This window comes from Mus musculus, chromosome 6 (genome assembly GCF_000001635.26).
Source record: "Mus musculus strain C57BL/6J chromosome 6, GRCm38.p6 C57BL/6J".
In the NCBI taxonomy this organism is placed as follows: domain Eukaryota; kingdom Metazoa; phylum Chordata; class Mammalia; order Rodentia; family Muridae; genus Mus; species Mus musculus.
In genome coordinates this window covers 140,549,692-140,568,466 of record NC_000072.6, presented here as the reverse complement: position 1 = coordinate 140,568,466, position 18,775 = coordinate 140,549,692, and the positions used below count along the sequence as shown (strand labels likewise).

Here is an 18,775-nt window from a genome sequence, read left to right as displayed (position 1 = left end):
ACAGCCTCTGTGGGCCTCATTTCACTCTCTCCCTTGTCTTTTGGTTTTATATTGACTGCTAGACAGCAACAAAAACATATTAGGCAAAATTGAGCTGAGCTTATTGTATATTTACTACATGGAACATTTTTCCTCACTGTTGGTTCAGGAAAATATATACTCCCCAATATGATCTAGTTTGGGGAGATGAATTTTATATACACACGTATAAATCCATAACAATATGTCCCCTCTGTAAAGATACAGAGCTTGACTGCTACAGCTTTAAAGCAAACAGCTGAGAACACTAAATGGATCTAGAAACATGCAGAGCAGAAGGTTAAAAACCCAAGCATTCCAAACATACAAGGTAACTTCTGGAATTACACACTTCATCTTATGACTCTACTTCCATACCTCATGCAAATGAACCATGACTATTTAAGGAATGCAGAATGACCATTAAACCTCGAGGTTTTACAGAAGTGAACAGTACATGAAAAATGAATTAGATGGCAAAAGAAGTCATCTATTACTGTAGGTACAGACCAGCCAATAGCACCCCACCAACATCAAGTGTCATTCTAGACTAAAGCCCCTGCATGCAAAGAAACATTTCCACCCTTCCCTGGAAAAGGGACAAAGAGTGAGTTTTAAAATGCTTCTTTCCATGATACAAACTGGAAAAGGCCCAAGTTGGGTTTTACACTTGCAAGGACTGAAAGGCACAGGCCTTGTGCTATTGAGGTGCTCTGGTACATTTGGCTTCATATTTAAAGTTAAATGCAAAGCAGCTTTACTAGACCATGGCATGTGCACACCGCTACAGGAGTTTGGTATCTGGGTTAAAAACAGGAGCTGCACCGTGTGCCCAAGGAGGGAGGAAAAGAACACTGGGGTTTATGGTGACTGTCTGGGACCCTGCTGTGCTGTTTTTATTTAGAGTCATTTAAAACTCATTTTCAGACCAGTTGCCATAGCATCAAAAGTGTCCACTGAACAGTTAATAACCTTTTGACAGGACCTTGTGATGTAGCCCTGGCTGGCCCAGAAGTTACACCTATCCTCCCCAGTGCTGAGCAGACCCAGTTGTTTCAGCTTTTGCGTGATGTGTTTATGGTCAAGCAATACATCAAATTTATGTGATACTTGTAGTTACTGTACCACTGGACATTTAAAACATTATTTTAATTTATGTGACTGTGCCATGTACACATATGTGCCCGAGGGGTCCAGAAGAGTATTAGATTCCCAGGAATTGGTGTTACATACAGTTACTTGTAAGCCACCCTGCGAGGATGCTGGCAACTGAAATGTGATCCTCTGGAAGAGTCACAAGTGCTCCTAAGCACTGAGCCATCTCTCCAGCACCCGATACTGTCTCATAAAGACTGGAGTGGACTCAAACTCGCGTCTATGCAGCCAATGATGACTCTGAACTCCCGATACTCCTGTCTCTACCTCCCAAGTGCTGGAACTATAATAGTATAGTACTCAATGGTAACAGTCTTATACATTCCTAAACCACAAGAGACCCGGAATCAAAACCATGGCCTCCAAGCCCCCTTCTTTTGTGTTTGTGTGGGTACACTCTTGAAAACAGCCTTTTTTTCCACCACGTGGGACCCAGGGGTCCAGCTAGGTTGTCAGGCTTGGTGGCGAGAGCCTTATCACCATCTAGCTAGCTGACCCATCTTTTCTTAGGGCTGCAGCAAAGCCTCTCTTGTCCTTTCATGGTTCCCTCTTCTCCTCTCCCTCTGTTTGGCTGTGCTGAGGATGGAACCAGAATCCAGTAGAGCCGGCAAGTGCTAAGCTTTAGTCTTCTAATGTTGCTTTCCTTTTCCCTCTTTCAATGGCTTGGCATTAATGAAAAATAAAATAGTGTTAACTAATATTCAATTTTCAGTGCTGGGCACAGGAGGAATGTCTTTAATCCCAGGCCTCAGGAGGCAGAGGGAGGCCGATCTGAGGCCAGCCTGGTGAATTCTAGGCAAGCCAAAGCTACAAAAAAACCCCAAAAACCAAAAAACAAACAACCAAACAAACAAAAAAGCAAAGCCCTTCCCAACAAACCCAAACTAAAATGAGCAAACAATAACAAGAAAACCAACCATACAGAAACACATAACAAAACTCAACTTTTAAAATCCCTTGTGTTTGCAATCTGTCTCTTTCATGAATGTACATGATGCATGTACATGCATGTACACCCCAAAATAGGAAAAAATTTAAATTGTGGTGTGTGTGCACATGCACATGTGAGTGCAGGACATTCAATCCCCACATTTGGGCTCTGGAAACCAAACTCAGTCCTCTTCAAGAGCAGCATGCGCTCTTAACCACTGAGCCATCTCTTCGGCCCCAATTTCGGCTTTCTCTCTTTTCTCCTCCCCACGCAGCAATGATCTTCCTTTGTCGCCTGAGATGGCCTTGAACTCAAACCACACCCTGTACTTTCCCTTCCCGAGGGCCTGGGGTTACAGGTGTGAAAATGCCTGGCTTTGGAATTACTTTTTAAAAATTATTTTATTTTATGTAGCTGTTTTCAGACTCATAAGAACAGGGCACCAGTTTCCATTACAGATGGCTGTGAGCCACCATGTATGTGGTTGCTGGGAATTGAACTCAGGACCTCTGGAAGGGTAGTCAGTGCTCTTAACCACTGAGCTATCTCTCCAGCCCCCTGGAGTTACTTTTTGATAATGTATTATCCAAAGAGCTAAAAATAAAGCCAGCTGGGGTTGGTAGAGTGCGTACCCAGCACTCACGAAGGCCTTACCTCAACCCCCAGTACCAACAAAAATGGGCAGAGAGATGGATGCCCACAATCCCAGCATTGCTGGGGAGAGGCAGGAGGATCATAGGTTCAGGGTCACCTTGACTGAGTTCCAGGACGGCCTGATGTACAACAGCCAGCCAGGTATGGGCCAAATCTTTAATCCCAGCATTGAGGAGGCAGGGGGATGGAGATAATCTGAGTCCACGGTAGCATGGCTATATAGTGAATTCCAGTTCAGCAAGGGCCCTGGCTATTTCCAGAGGACTGGGATTCAGTTCTGTTTACTCCGGGGGATTTGATGTCCTCAGGCACTAGGTACATGTGTAGTACAAGCACATAAAATAATAAAATAAGCCAGGCGTGGTAGCGCACACCTTTAGTTTCAGCACTTGGGAGGCAGAGGCAGGCAGATTTCTGAGTTCGAGGCCAGCCTGGTCTACAGAGTGAGTTCCAGGACAGCCAGGGCTACACAGAGAAACACTGTCTCGAAAGAACAACAACAACAACAACAACAAAAAAAAACAAAAAACAAAAAACAAAAAAAACAAAAAAAGAAAAGAAAAAATAAAATAAAAACTTCATACATTTACTATTAGATCTTTTCACTCAGTCATGTCGGAGAAAACCCATCGTCTAGGTGGGTTTCAGGAGGCCACCTAAGAGAATACATGAAGTAAGGTGGCTGCAGGAAGGCTTGGCTGTTAATGAGTACAGTATAGTCCCAGCACTTAGAAGGAAGCAGGACCCAGTCTCAAATCAAAGCCGCTGTGGCATGAGATGGCCCAGTGGGTGGAGCGCATGCCTGAGCCTGTGGACCTCAGCTGGATCCCGGATGCCAGGGTCGAGAAGTAGGGAACCGTTCTCACAAGCTGTCCTCAGACTTGCACACCGATGCCCCTGAGGGTTATGCACATGTGGACACACACACAAAAAGGCAAGATGCCATGTCCGTTTTCTTAAAGTAAAGCTGTTTAACTTTAAATATTTAGTATTTTGATTATCTTCTGTAAATTAGAGATGGCCCAGTCATTAAACACACCTCAAACATTTTGAAAACTGGGCCCCAGAGGCCTCATCTCTTGGCGTCACACAGTCCTGCCACCTGACTACAAGCAGCCTCCAGAGACGGAGGCGCCTGGACCTTTCTGGCTAGTGCAGGCTCACAGGCTTCTTTCTATCTGGTGCTGCTGACACTTGAATTAGGATCTGTATTCATTTTTCATGTGAGTTAATTCTTTCCTCTTCATTATGTTTTAAAAATATTCTAACAGGCCATTGCCCAGAGAACTGGAGGGTGCTGAAGTGGAAGAAGCTGATGCTGTTGAACACAGAGCCGGGAACATTTAGACCATGGATAAATAATAACTGGAAACAATGGAGAGAAACAGGTGACTTCCTTTGCAGATCTGCAGGTTACCAAGGTTCCTAAATCAAAGCCTACGACCTCCCCGACACACTCTAAGTTAAGGACATAGGGTATGGACACATAGGAATCATAAATAATACAGGAGAACCAACAGCCCTACTGAGTTGCAACTTGGCTAGGTTCTACTCCATTAGTACTAAACCTCATAATCACCTCCCACATAAATGAAATGTATTCATGCTGGATGGAGTAGGAGAGATTTGGTGGGCTGTGCTTAAAAGGAACCAGTTTTTACAAATCCTTCTCCCTGGAATCCATTTATAATGCCTTCAAAGTAAAGGAACCAGTTTTACAAATCCTTCTCCCTGGAATCCATTGCTAATGCCTTCAGTCAATGCAGGGAAGCCTAGTAACTCCTGCTAAGCAAGCGCACTGCAGACCTCCAAGTATCTATTAACCACATGATGTACACAAAAGCTTTAGGAGGATGGCACACTTAATACTCAGGGGCAAGCGCTCAGCCAAGCCATGCTAAGGGTACCACAGCATCTTGGAGCATGGATGAAGTGTGGTTTCCCGAACAAACACAAACAAAAGGTAAAAACACTGATGTCATGAGATCTGAGGAGAGACAAGGCTGTCACTGAGGGTTTGCAGATGACAATGCGGTGTCATTCAGAGTCCAAGACCTTACTTGTTGGTACAGTTGTGGTCTTAGCGCCGAGTTCTCAATCATTGTGTGAACCATGGTGATAATAGGTTCATTTTCTTTCATCTATTTCAAATCAGGAGGAGCATACAGCAAACATCAGTTTACAGCACAGGTAGATTTGAAAGACGACACTGTAAATATATCCTCTACTTTAGTATCTTCCTAACAGTGCAGTTGCTTACATTTCACCCCATGGTTGCACAGACAATGTCTACCAACAATTTCAAGCAAGTATCCAAAGCTATACAATACACCAAAGGTTATAAAATAAACCTTACTGACTGTATTGTGCTACAACCAGATTTTACCTTAATCATTATATCCAACTAACAGCTACTTTCACATGTTAGATGATATAGCATTAATATGTAAAAGAATCTAAACTTTCTAGAGGGAAAGTCTGTGAATTCAGAAGGACAAAAATGATGACGTTTAATTTTATACAGTAATAAGACTGACATGAATTATGGCTCTTTATAAGGCTAGTCAGAAAATAGTTAAGTTCTGTACGGATATTAAAATTTCATAATACCCAACATCTTTATCACTTAGATAACATTTTATTAAAATTAGTCTTCATAGACATTTTCATAACCCTTGTATTTTCTCACAGTATAATGGCATATATTGAACTATTCAAGGACATTTAAAATAAAACTTACTGAGTAAGGACTCAGTAAGTCTCCTTAGCTCCTCCCATGGTAGGCAGAAGCATGATGCTACTTCATTATTGCTTTTAGGGAAGCAGAGTTTCGTGTAGCAGGCTTGGCAGTTAAGCTACAGCATTCAAGAGACCAGCATTCTTAGACCAAGTGGAAATGGCGGACAGGTCTATTGCTCATCACTGCACTTTGTAGTTTTTATTGTCTACACATTAGAAAACACAGATTTCTGTTCCCCCAGGGTTCAAGGTGTGTGCTGTCCACTGCACTGGCAAAGCACATGACTCTCCTGTACTAGCGGGCATAAAAACCTCCCTGTAGCCCGGCAGCCAGATTTCACTGTCGTTTCTGTAGCCGATTAATGACTATTCGTCTTATATTAGGATAGATGATAAAGCCTTGCACTGCACAGGAAAATCTAATTTCCCAATCATAAAGTCTATTTAAAGTAGTGTCCCTCACCCACATACACGGGAACCACTGGACACAAGTCCTAGGCGACCCTTGTGCAACCTGACAATCTCTGTGTAGACGGAATGGCTCAGTCATGGCAGACAGCTCTAAAACGCCCTTGGCCAGAATGACTCACCGTCCTGAGGATTCCACTTTTTGCTTTTAGTGTTTTTGCCCAATATGAGAGCTACAGATGAAAAGCTCACTTTGGAAACGGTGGGCCTGTGCTGGAGAACTAACTAAAACACACTATTAAAACTCCAGAATGCAAGGCTCTCCCTCTCCACATCTTCTCAGCTAATCTTGTTCTAACGTGAGACCCACCCGGCAGTCATGGACCTTATGCACCCTGTATGAGAATGCAGCCAGTGCCTAAGTCCCCTGCATGTGAGTGAGAGCCCACCAGTGCTTATGTATGCAAACACTGCCTCAGGGCAGTGGCAGCCAGTCTTAGGGGTAGCCCTAGGTTCTCCTGGGTAATTCTCCTGTGAACTGGGAATAATTTCCTGAGTTTCTGTTCATTTGTCAAGATTTAATGTGAGGCCTAGGGAACCCGTGGTTGTCATTCTCTGTCACTCTTTGTTCTCACCTTGGTATCATTTCCCAAGGTGAACGACTTGCAAATAAGCCCACATCAAGGAAGGTCACACTACAAGCTCTGCTTTCTGGCAGAAACATGAAAGAACACAGTAACTAGCAGAGAGCTGAGGAGATGAACTCATCATAGCTGAGAGAATGTGAGGGAAAGGAGCTTTGGTGTTAAGGTTAAGACAGGTGAGACAGGTATCAACAAGGACCAGATCTATCAGCCACAACCACTACGATCACTACGATCATGTAGGCACCGGGCAGGCCGGGTTACCAGATCAGAGGACTGACAAGTGGGTATTAAGTCTCTGCTCAGAATGCGAATGAACCTGGTATCTAGTCAGTTTCCTTAGAATTCTGCCATTATGATGTCCTATTCTAGTCAAGAACTGTCTGGGCTTCAACTTCCAAGGTTAAATACGCTGGAGATGGGAGGACAGCAAGGGAAGGGGAGAGGGAGAGGGAGAAAGAAAGAGAAAGAGAAAGAGAAAGAGAAAAAGGAAAGAGAAAGAGAGAGAGAGTGGGTGGGGAAAAGGAGAGAGGGGAGGAAACGAGGAAGGAGGAGGGAGTGTTGTGTAACAGTTTCCACCCAGAGGGAAACCTTCCATCCTAAGGGAGAGCTCTTTAAACAGAGGTAAACAACTGAAGCAGTGTGAGGAAGTCCCCCAAACTGACCAGGTTTACCCTACCCTTCCCTGCCAGTGAATCACTAAAAGATGAGTCTGTCTCAGAGGAGCCACGTTGCAAAGGCCTCTCTGAGCTGCTTGGATGCAACAGAAACAAGCTGAGCTGCCCGGAAGTGGCATGTGGAAAGGACACTCAACTTGTTGAGCTACCTGTAGGCTTTGTGGTAAGCTCCAGGTTCCAAGATTTTGTGAGATGTCCCTCAAGCTGGGGTGATGCAGCTGTCTTTGAGACACTTCGGCTCCCGGAAGTAGCCCCTCACCCATATTCCTGTAACACTAAAATGCATTGACTCATCAAATTGGACTTCAGTGGTATCTTTACTGTTACTATGAAGTTTCTCCAACAGAAATGGTACAGCTCTGAGGGCTGTTTCCCCAGGATCAGCTCTGGAAGGAATGGTATCCTGGCAATAGGGAGCCAAGAAATACTACAAGGTCAGACTGCACAAACCTCACACAGGACATTTATTGAGAAAGACACGGGAGGATGGTTGCCTCTGGGTGAAAAGCAGCAGGGAACTGAGCAGGAGACAGACTTTATACAGGGGTGTGGTGGGGGTGTGGGGGGGTTGAGGGGGAGAGATAAGGGGCGGGGGCAGGGAGGGAGGGACGGGGAGGTGTGGACTGGTGGGTTTTCAAAACCCAGAAGTGAGCTTAGACTTTTTACCCTATATACTATCCATACTTTGGTCTGTCATGGGCTCTGGAGAGACCAAGGGAGGAAGAGAGGGGAAAAAGGGAGAGAGGTGATAGAGGAGGGAGAGAGAGAGAGAGGGAAGACAGACAGACAGTGTCTCTCTCTCTCTCTCTCACACACACACACACACACACACACAGAACCCCCCTATAAAACAGCAAAAAACCAGATTGTGGGAGAATCAAAGTTTGCTTGGCTATATGAGACTAAAGGAGTGAAAAAGATTGGTACAAGATTATTTATTCTTTGCAGCAAGGTACAAGAAGATATCAACTTTCTAGGCCCTAAGACTAGTTTGGGCAATGGCGGGGCACGCCTCTAAATCCCATAACTCAGCAGACAGAGGCTGGAGCATCGCTGAGGTCACTGCGGAATTCACTGACCCTCTTCCTTGCTCTTCATCACTAACAGGGACGTCACAAAGGAAACGTGGAAAGAAACAAACGAGATGAACAGGCAGCACTGATGGGACCCAATGCATTATGGGAAAGGGGGCATGAAACTGGGAGGGAGGAGTGTTGTAGGGAACCTGGGGGAGTGGACATGATTAAAATACAATATAAACACATATGGAATTCTCAAAAGAATAAACAAGATATCATCAAAAATACAGACTACAAGTAGTGGACTAGCTATTTAAACAATCTATGACAGTGTAGTACAGAATAAAGCAGAAATCCTCCTACAGAAGTGTACAGCTACTCTTATTTATGTTTTGCTTTTGTGAGACAGGGTCTAAGTCTGTAGTCCAGCAGGCCTACAACTCATGATATGTATCTTCCAAGACCCTGACACTTTAAGCCTCCCAAGTGCTGGGACTGAAGGCTTGCACTGGTTTTAAAAGTCACTTCAGTAATCACTTGTCATGAGAGGTGGCATCGAGAAACCATGCTCTCGTGCTCAAGCTATGAGGAGCAGAAGTCAATCTTCAGCCCGAGTGTGTGACGCACCAGCCCTGCATGCTTCACCTGCTGTGGCATGCCAGTGGCAGCAGAAAAGGGCTAGCACTCAGGGCATCTTCTGATTCTACTTTCCACGACTGATGTTAGAAATGAACACAATCTACAGGAAGGAAGGTTTTCCTGTGGGTGACTGTGGCACCTACAGAAGGCCAGAGGAAGGCTGCATCGCCTCCTTTTATTTAATGTTTGTGAGTGGGGAGACGGAGGAGGAGCAGAGAGGGAGAGAAGCCAGCACACACATGCCTTTGACTTTGAAATTTACCCAGAGCATCTTCCTCTGATCTGCTCTAATATGTGGTTCTATAAAACTGATGAGTCAATCTATAAATCCTGGACTTCTAATAATGCCTGCAAAAACAACAGGCCTGGTCATCTCAGACAGGTTACTGGCAGCAACAAGAGACAGCTGGAAAGGTTTGAGCTGAATGGGAAGTTCTACTAAACTAAAATTATCATAATTATTTTTACGTACTGTACAGTACAGCGATAGTTACATACAATGCACAGTGCAGTTCAAAAAATTTAATTTCAATACATTGCTACGAACAAATTTTAAGTGTATGTCAGAAGAGTTTTCTTTAGATAACCTTTTGTGGGTGGTGTATGCATAGCTAGTCAGGGGCCAAGTGTGTTCTCTCTCAGGAGCACCATGGCTTCTGTCTTTCTGTTTGGAGATCCAGTGGGACCTGAGGCCTGCTGGTTTTGCTAGGCTGGCTGACCAGACTGCTCTGGGATTGGCTGGGATTATGGGTGTGTGCCATGCTGCTGGGCTCCTGTGTGGGCCCTGGGGAGCCTGCATCCTCTCACAGCAAGCGCTTTACTCAGGAGCCAGCTGTCCAGCTCCAAGGGGTTACAAGGCTCTACGCACTTTCATACAGATGCACTTCTGTTTGTCAAAACTTTTACATTCTAACTGTTATTTAAAATGGCCAAATGCTATCAGAAGTAGTATATTTAAATGCAAAATATCACTCAGAACATCATTTCTGTAATTATTCCCATTATCATAAAATTTTAAGATAAAAACAATGTAATTTTTGAAATCTGAGAACAAGGCAAATTACTTGAAAACTCTGTTGACAGAGTCCATAAATGACCAGCATTCATTTCACTGTATTAGAACGAGCACTAGTGAGGCATAGCAGCAGGTCTAGAGACCTGTGAGGGTACACAAGCCCAAGATGGACCTGTGCTGTTCTGGGAAGCCGAGAAAGGACAGTGGTGGCTGTGACACCATATTTATCTGACTGGGAGCCCCCTAAGTTCTTCCCCATAACTGTACCAGTCCTTACTGAGATTACTAAGAATCACAGCAAACCACTGGGCATATTTCAAAGATGCTAGGTAACTTCGGATTCACGCTTACACTACTGTTGTTTTTTTTAAGCTTATAAAGTTTGTGTTTTCCCACAGGCTTTCAGAATGTTCCATGGCTTGCTTGCTCATTTGCTAGTCAGGGACGTGTTTTTGAGACAGGGTCTTGTTCTGTAACTCAGGTTAGTCTTGAAGTTTTGATCTTCCTCAGGACTGCTGGGAGCATGGGTGTGTGCGGTCATGCCAGGTACTCTAATTTACAGTGTAAAGGAAATTTAAAGACACTTTATTCCTTATAGACCCTGGGAGCTCTTTATAATATGAGGTTATCTTTATTATACTGCTTTAAAGTTCATTTGAGAGACAAGATTGAATTTCATCAGCCAAGTCTCTGCAGTGAAGATCTGAACTTGGATAACAGAATGCTGATTTCTGAAGCATTCCAACAGGCAAAATCATGGCAAAAACGACTGGGAAGTATGTAAAGTACACACTAAGAAAAGTGTGCTTCTTTACAATTAGGGTGACTGAACATGTCCACAAAGGGTCATTCTGGCATAAAATCTCTCTTTAAGTAGAAATCATTTATAAAGCTGCAATTACCATTTTCTTTCAAAGATGTAAGCATCTGTCTTATAACGTTTCTTGTAGGAACTATATTTGATAAAACATTCAAATCTATGCATTTCAAGGCAAGTCAAAATAAAGCTTAGCTTGATCTTTATTAAAGAATTAATTTGTTAGCAGAAATTATGTCTGATAAGATTCCAAGACCCATTAAATATTAACAGTGTCTAACACCCTAACCCCGAACAGTCCTTGTTCGTTGATGCTTTCTTTCACTTCTTGAGGTGTGTTTGCCTTTCGGACACGGGGTCTCAGTTTATACCCCACAGTGACAGGCACAGCCAGCAGCCACCATGTCTTTCACTGTTCACTAGAGATCCCCTCTTGGCCACCCACCATGAGGTAAGGGGGAGAATCACAGGGTACTGACATAGACCCTGCATACTTGGCAAGGACCACACCCTGGGAGGAGACAGCACCCAGGCACCTGAAAGTGGCCCGCGGCACACTCCACCCTGACCTTAGGAAACTCTCCTCAGGGAACCCCACTGCCATCAGGCCTTCCACAGTGGTCACTCCTGCACAGCTCACTCCAAGCTCAGACACACCTCAGTACCTCAGAGTTTTTATGAGATACAAGGAAAGAAACAGGATTCAGGCGCCCCAGTGTTCGTGCCCACCCCATTGACCCTCACAAAGGCCTTTTGGTCAGGGCTCTTTATTGTCACTTAAAGAAATTATGTAATTAATTAAAGTGACTGAAGTATCTAAGAAGCCAGGAAAATTTTACTATAAATGGTAAGTTCTAACTGGTATCATAATAAGGAAATTCTACAAACCCCACCTGATGATCCAAATATATGGTGTTCCTTTGGAGATGATGTGAAAGAATCTCATTCTAGTAGCCATCAATCAAGGAAGGAGGGATAGAGAGCAAATTGTCAAAAGGTCAGTCAGTAATAGGAAAAACAGGTAGTTGTTACAGCGCAACCCCATAGCACCCCCCACCCATACACACACACATGCTCTGTCAGGGCACAGACAACATACTTAGGATGTAAAATCACAGACCCCGAGCTGTTCAGGAGAAAATGCTTGCGATGGCTTTAGCAGACAGAAGGTTTACATGGCAGCCCTCCTCTGTGCTACAGCCCTCCCTTCTCATAGACACAGAGGCTATTAACCCTTTGAGAGATTTCAGACTGGCCTCCAACTCACTGATCCTCCTGCACTCAACCCTGAGTGCTGGGGTCACAGGTGTGCAGGTAAGAAGTATTTTTATGTCTTCATTTTTTTGTCATAAGAAAAAAAGGCTTATAATGAATTTTCAACTTACTTACTGCTTTATTTGAAAACCTAAGCTTTCAGTACCTATTTTTTCAGATGTAGAAGTTGAAGGATTTATTTACTGAGCAGCAGAACTATCTTGAGACCCAAACAGTTGAGTTGAAGGCTAAGAAGTGTACACTCATTGTACTTTCTCACTTCTCTCTCCAGGTAAGTAAGCTGAACTCTCAAAGGGTCAATAGGAGACTGCAATGCTCCTGCAGCGATGGCACAGGCATGATCATGCGCAACACCAAGGACACAGAATGCACTGATGGCGGCAGACCCCCCTCTCCAGAGCTGACCTTTGGGCTGTGGGCCTCAAGTTTCAGCTGCATGAGCTGTGCTAAGGTGTGCTCCCGGACACTACTCAGCTCTGCCTGCTGCCGTCTCAGCTTTATTAGCAGCAGTGTGAGCTCCTCTGGCTGAAGGAGTACAATTTAAGAATCCAAACAGTGGAAAACAGATTAATTGTTGTCTTAAGTGACAAACATTAAACCAAGATTTCTTGGCAAGTTTCCTCTTACGGTTGGCATCATAGAGCCTAGGCACTATGATGATAGGTCCTACATAAATGCATAGACATCTAGAGAGACAGAAGGGACAGTGTTACTTCACAGCACAGCAGCAGGACATTCAGCACGCATGAGAGTATTTCATTGTCAAGAGTAAAAGGCACTGAACCACCATAACGTTTAGCACAGAGAACGGTTAAGTTGCTCATTAAAGATGTCATCAGAGTATTGAAACTATACTCAAGGCTCTTCTGGCAACAGAACGCTATTGGCCCATCCAACACCATTTCAAAGAACAAGTAAACCAAAAGAATTACATTTCAAAAATGAAAAACTTGGGCATTATTTCTGAATTCCAAGAATCGGCACTTAAGTCATTGGTATTTTGTAAAGACCTACCAATAGAGTTTCCACAGCAATTTTTTTTTTTTTAAATGATTAAGATGTCATTTTTTTTAAGGGAAAAGAAAGGAAAACAAATATTGCTGTTAGTGTTCCTCGATCCCTGCACAGTGATCTCTGGAAACACTGGGGACTGGTTCCCCAGTGGTACTACACATCCTGGGGAGGAAAGCTTTCCAACAGTGGGGGATTCCTCAGTATTTGTGGGGTCCTAAGCAGCAGATGGACAGCGATTTCTCTGAGTTTCGTTTACAAACTTTAAGGGGCAGGGAAAGGGACTCTGCTCCCAAATGTCGAGGGCCTACGCACCGCTGAACCCTGTCACCCGGGCCTGGGCCCTGCTGAGCTCTGTTTCCATGCAGTTTTATGCTGGCTCTCTGCTCATCCGCTGTGGTGGCTCTCCATTTCCTATACAATAACATTCTTTTAGAGGCCCATGGCATTTTCATTGTTGCCTCCAGACAGGCACAGCATCACAGAAGGAAGCTACACCTCCTATTGGCTCTCATATGAAGGTGAACACAAAGAGAAGGCAGCAGGCTTTTATAATTAGCAGTGTTTAGTACATGTGATGTCAAGCTACAGCGAGTGACCCCCACCCCCCAAAAAAAAAACCCAAACCCAAACAAAATCCAAAAGGCCAGCTTTTGCTCTCAAGCCACCTCTTGACTATAGGACTTTGGGACAGGCTTTATCTCCTGATCACCTGTCCAGCTCTTGAGGCCTTGCTAGACATGTGGGTAGATAGGGACTGCCATACTCTCTTCTTTCTTTTTGGTAGAATAGGATAGTCTGAACCTTAGACTGATTTCTGACAGAAAATCCAAAGAAGTTTATGTATGGACTAAAATAATGGGGGAATTTTCAAAAGGATGGAAGGCTCTAAGTTAGCTGTTTATTCACATGTTGAGGTCCAATCAAGAGGCATCAATGGCATCAAAAGACTGGTGCGATGGTAAATATGTTTGATTCTGAATCGACGCTAGGGGGAGCAAAATGGAAGAGAAAATGGACAGCTAGCAGCCAGTCTGTGACTGCTGCCTGCTTCTGTCACACTGACAATCTACTGCCTAACAGTTCTTGTTTTTTTAACAACCTAGTATTTAATGGTTCTTGTTTTTTAATAAAATATATTCACAATCTTTGAGAAACTGAGATCACTTTAAACGAGGAACAAATTCTTTTTATCTAAACATGTAAGGTGAAATATGTTTCTAAGAAATACAGATGAATTTGTTTTGATTACTGTAGAAGAGAATTTTAAATAATAATGAACAATCCTATAGGTGTGAAATCACATCCTCAAACAAATAGGACTATCTACTGACAATGGAGTCAGGTCACACAGAGAGGATTCCAGCAGTGTCCATGCACCTGTAATCTGAGTACTCCAGAGGCTGGGGCAGGAAGATTGTTAGATCGAGAGCTTGCCAAAAGCAAACAAAACAACAATAACAATAAAAAACAAATTAAAAAAATCAACCCCCCCAAAAAAAACTAAGCCAAAGAAAGCAAAGTCATCTATTTTTCTTTGATTTGAAGAACTGATATTAAAAATATTTCTAAGTATAGATAATATTGACAACTAAATGAAGATAGTAAGAATACTTGCTGTGGTGTATCTCTTCCACCCTGTATCTCAGGCTGGGCTCTAACTCTCAGTCTTCTAGCTTCAGCCTCTGGATCAACAGGATTAAATACAAGCTTCCATGGCCGGCTGACTACACTATAGTCTTTCTTTGGGTAAATACACAAATCAATGTAGTTTTGACTCTAAAGCAGCTAACAGAGAAGCCAAGCGTGGCAGTATGCTCATGTAATCCCACCATGAGGAGGCCAAACAAGAAGGAAGACTAAGCTCCAGGCTGGCCTGTGCTATATATCAACCCTCAGTTTCAGAATAAAACAAAAGCCACAGGGAAAATGTTGCACTCAGAAGGTCTTGTGCAGTCGGCTGCTGCTGGCTTGCACTCCTATGTCTGTGCTGGGTGCTCCTGTAAGGTGATGGTTCTCAGTCTTCCTAACGCTCCCACCCTTAACGCAGTTCCTCATGCTGTGCTGAGCCCCGGCTATAAAATTATTTTCATTGCTACTTCACAACTGTAACTTTGCTGTTATGAATTGTAAACATCTGATACATAGGCTAGCTGCTGTGTGACCCTCGAAGGAGTCACAACCCACAGGTGGAGAGCTGCTGGAACAGGCCTGCTGAGCTTGAATACAGTCTTGTGCATCTTATGCAAGCTCCCTACTGAGCTACTTGGGTTTTAAGATAAGCAAAACCAAAACTCTGTGGCCACGTATGCCATGTGGTCATATATGCTATGTAGCCATGGTTGGCCTAACTCCTAGCCATCCATCCCTGTGTTCCACTGTGTCTGGTTTTTATTTTGAAGAAAAGGGGGATAACAAATCAAAAACCCAGAGCTAAACGTGAAATGTGCTCCTTTATTTGACACTCAGGGGAAGGCAGCCACAGAGACACTGGCATGGCTACAGAAGTCTACCTTCTTTTCATGTTGAATCTTTGTTACAAAGCAATATTGTTTTTTTCTGTAGGTGATGTCTCTGAAAATTCACACTTAAAAACTATGTCAGCTTCATGTCTTTCTGGGCAGCAAATAAAGCAAGCATATGATAAGTAAAGTCATCACACTCACCGTTCTGCCTTGGAGGCTCTGGGGACTAACAGCCTGTAAAGTTAAGCCAGCTGGCATTGACCTTCTGTCAGCTACATAGACATGCTGGGGGGGAAAGAAGAGAATTCAGAGGTGAGCTTTGGTTTTTGGGGGTGGTGGTGTCATTATTATTGATGAATAATCTTAAATTTACATTATGGAATACTAATTAAAATTGTCATTAGTTTTTATGAGAGAAATATTAACATTATTTACTTGGCTAAAATATAGATGCTAATTCTATGAAGACTGGTCAACAGCATGCAAACTGCTTGTTCTCAGGACACGTATGAGTATGAGTGTGTGTGTGTGTGTGTGTGTGTGTGCACAGCACATATGTGGAAGTCAGAGGATGACTCTGTAGCACTCGTTCTGTCCTCCCTCTACTTTACTTACTCTACTCCAGAGGTGGGCTCTGGAGATTGACCTCAGGTCACTAGGCTGACACAGCTACATCCTTACCTACTGAACCATCTCACTGGTCTGGCTTCAGAGTCTTTAGAGAAAATTTAGCGAGGGGAGTGTCATAGGTTCAAAGTTTCACGGATTTTACTATTTGGCTGTTTTTTCATGCCTGCTTTTATGTTCAGTCTCTCATGACAGGCCTTTAGTGAGAGCGTATTACCAAACCCACCTGGCATCTGGGAGCTGCTGAGGGTGGGGACAGTGAGTAGCTCATCTGGGTGGTGGAGATAGTCATCTCCCATCTGTAGCTAAGCTCAAAATAAAGTGGCATTTCTTTTAGAGCTTCCTGGGAGCTAACGTCCTCTAGTCTACCACACCTTAACCTGGTGGCTGTATGCAATCTGGTAATGAAAGAGGTCACCTGCAAAGCACTGGCTCAGCAAGTCATGTGATGTTCTCCAAGTTGAGATGTTTCCGTACAGAACACTGAAAGATCACGTTTGTTAATATGACATCACTCCTTCAGTCCTGAAAAGCGTCAAATCCAGTCTGCAAACGTGGTTTCCAAGATCGTTTAGCTTGAATTCAGACACCGCCAGTGGTGACAAACACTGTGAAATTTTCTCTTTGAAGTGATAGGTTCCATGTTGCTTTGGCAGAGGTCTACTAATTCATAAGTCTGAATAATGATCCTTGTCTGTAAGCCCAAAATTAACCCTTCCTTCAAAAAGCTGCCTTGGTCACTGTGTTTTGTCATAGCAATAGAAAATAGCTAAAACATGGACCAAACTTAGAATCTTAGGCTGAGAAAGGACCATTTAGAGTTTGAAGCCAGCTTGGACAACTTACAGAGATCCTGCCTCAAAAGCATGTAAGACGTACTTCACATGTAAACACTTGCCTGGATATATGAGGCTTAGGTCACAAACAAACAAACAAATGAACGAATTGCTCTCATAATCCAAAGTATTGAAAGCTTAGACTCTATTATGGGATTTTAACAGTTTTAATTTTTTTTTCAAGCCAGGGTGAGAGTTTTAATTTTTAAGATGAATTTTTAAGAGAACAGCCTTGTTCTCTTGCCTCTAACTTAATTTTACATCATCATCATCAACATCATTGAGTGATGAGTTCACACAAACAGCATTTTACCTTAGGGTGATGAGGCCTGTGCCTGCGGTCTATCGTCACATCTCCTCTCTGGATGGGCGAGGTCACTTCTGACCTGTACGTCCGCTGAGGGGAGAAGCCCTGGTAAGCAGCTGCTGACCCATGGGAAGGTGACGTGGGGATGGAGTGCATCGTCTGGTCAGACACCTGCACCATGGCTTTGGGACTGCTCAGGCAGCCGTGCCGAGGGAGGGTGCTCTGCTTGTGGTAAAACTGGCGCTGCTGCCACTCGTACAGCTGCCACATGGTGTCATCTCTCATGGATCGCCGCTTCTCTTCTGCTCCCGGCCCTGTCTTCTCATGACCAGAAGAGGTTACGCTGCAGATACTCTCAGGTCTGGTCTTGCTGTTTCTCGGGAGTGTCCGGTAACCTTCAGGGCAGCGGGCCAGGATCTGGGCTCTGTGGCTTGGCATATTTCTTGGCAATGTTTGATAAGAAATTACTCTAAGATTAAAGAGAAGTTGTAAAAAATGAAAGTTGTAGCAAAATGGAGAGAGATAGCTCTATCTTTTAAAAGGACATAGCTTTTTGGCATGTGGAGTTGCTCAGCACGTGCAAAGCCCTGGGTTTGAACCCCAATACGTAACACATCGAAAGAGGAAAAGGAAGGAAGGACTCGTCAGCCAAAATGTTATATGAAGTATAAATCATTAAAAAGCTCAAGCTTTTTAGGTGAAATTCCATCTGGGAATGCAGGCTATGAATAGAATCCACAGTAATTCTAGGAACTGTCTGGCTTACGGAAGGAGCATTTGCCCATTCCGAGTGACAGTAAGAACATTAGCTCTTAACTCCAGGGCTTCTTAAGCACAGGTAGGTGGATCTCTAAGTTTGAGGCCAGCCTGGTCTGCAGTGAGACACTCCCTGTCTTAAAAAGCAAACAAAAAACCTCCAACAACCAACCCACTCTCCCCTCCCTGAAACCAAAAACCAAAAAACCCACCTCCCAAAATATTAACAAATAAAATTTAAAAAGAAATTATTCAAGAACTAATCTTAAGCCTTCATCTTTAATTGTGCAACTAGATAGATAGTAAGGCCCTGCCTTAAAAGAACCAAACAAAAAAGGTTAAGATTAAATTTCAAGTGTTCATCATAGCCTATCATTCTGTGGTACATACATTTGTATCCTAAGACAAAGTTACTGTAACCCAAAAAACTCCCAGGGCTATGGGAAAGGTGGTATGGCTTCCACGCACGCACGCACGCACGCACGCACGCACGCACGCACGCACGCACGCACGCACGCACGCCTGCCTCCAGGGCTCTAAGGACTGAACTTTCACGACAGGCACTCTTGGCCTTTCCTGCTTCCTCTGCCTTGTACTGTGTGAGGTGTCTGCAGCTGCTAATCACTACAAGAACTGGGGGGGAACTGACCTGCAGGGGTTTACTAAACTCCTAAAGAAATTTTATGTGTTTTTATTTATTTTATGCATATCAGTGGGTTAGCCTGCATTTTTTTGTGCACCATTTTCGTGCCTGGTGCAGGTAGAGATCAGAAGAGGGCACT

General features: G+C 43.7%; 1 protein-coding gene across 50 annotated transcripts in view; it reads right to left on the bottom strand.

Moving 5' to 3' along the window:
* The window catches only part of Plekha5 (pleckstrin homology domain containing, family A member 5), a 173,472-nt gene that overhangs the window by 28,644 nt on the left and 126,053 nt on the right, over window positions 1–18,775 (bottom strand). For 30 of the 50 annotated variants that reach the window (XR_003956147.1, XR_003956148.1, XR_001785082.1 and 27 more), the window contains 5 exons: window positions 17,244–17,706; window positions 15,669–15,752; window positions 12,397–12,516; window positions 11,610–11,663; window positions 4,819–4,899 (listed from right to left, as the gene is read on the bottom strand). Coding sequence is in view for 45 of the 50 variants with exons in the window: in XM_030255082.1 (XP_030110942.1) it covers window positions 4,819–4,899; window positions 11,610–11,663; window positions 12,397–12,516; window positions 15,669–15,752; window positions 17,244–17,706 (802 nt within the window). In the remaining 5 variants the exon portion in view is untranslated. The other 20 variants (XM_030255083.1, XM_006506872.2, XM_006506873.2 and 17 more) reach the window with 5 other exon arrangements.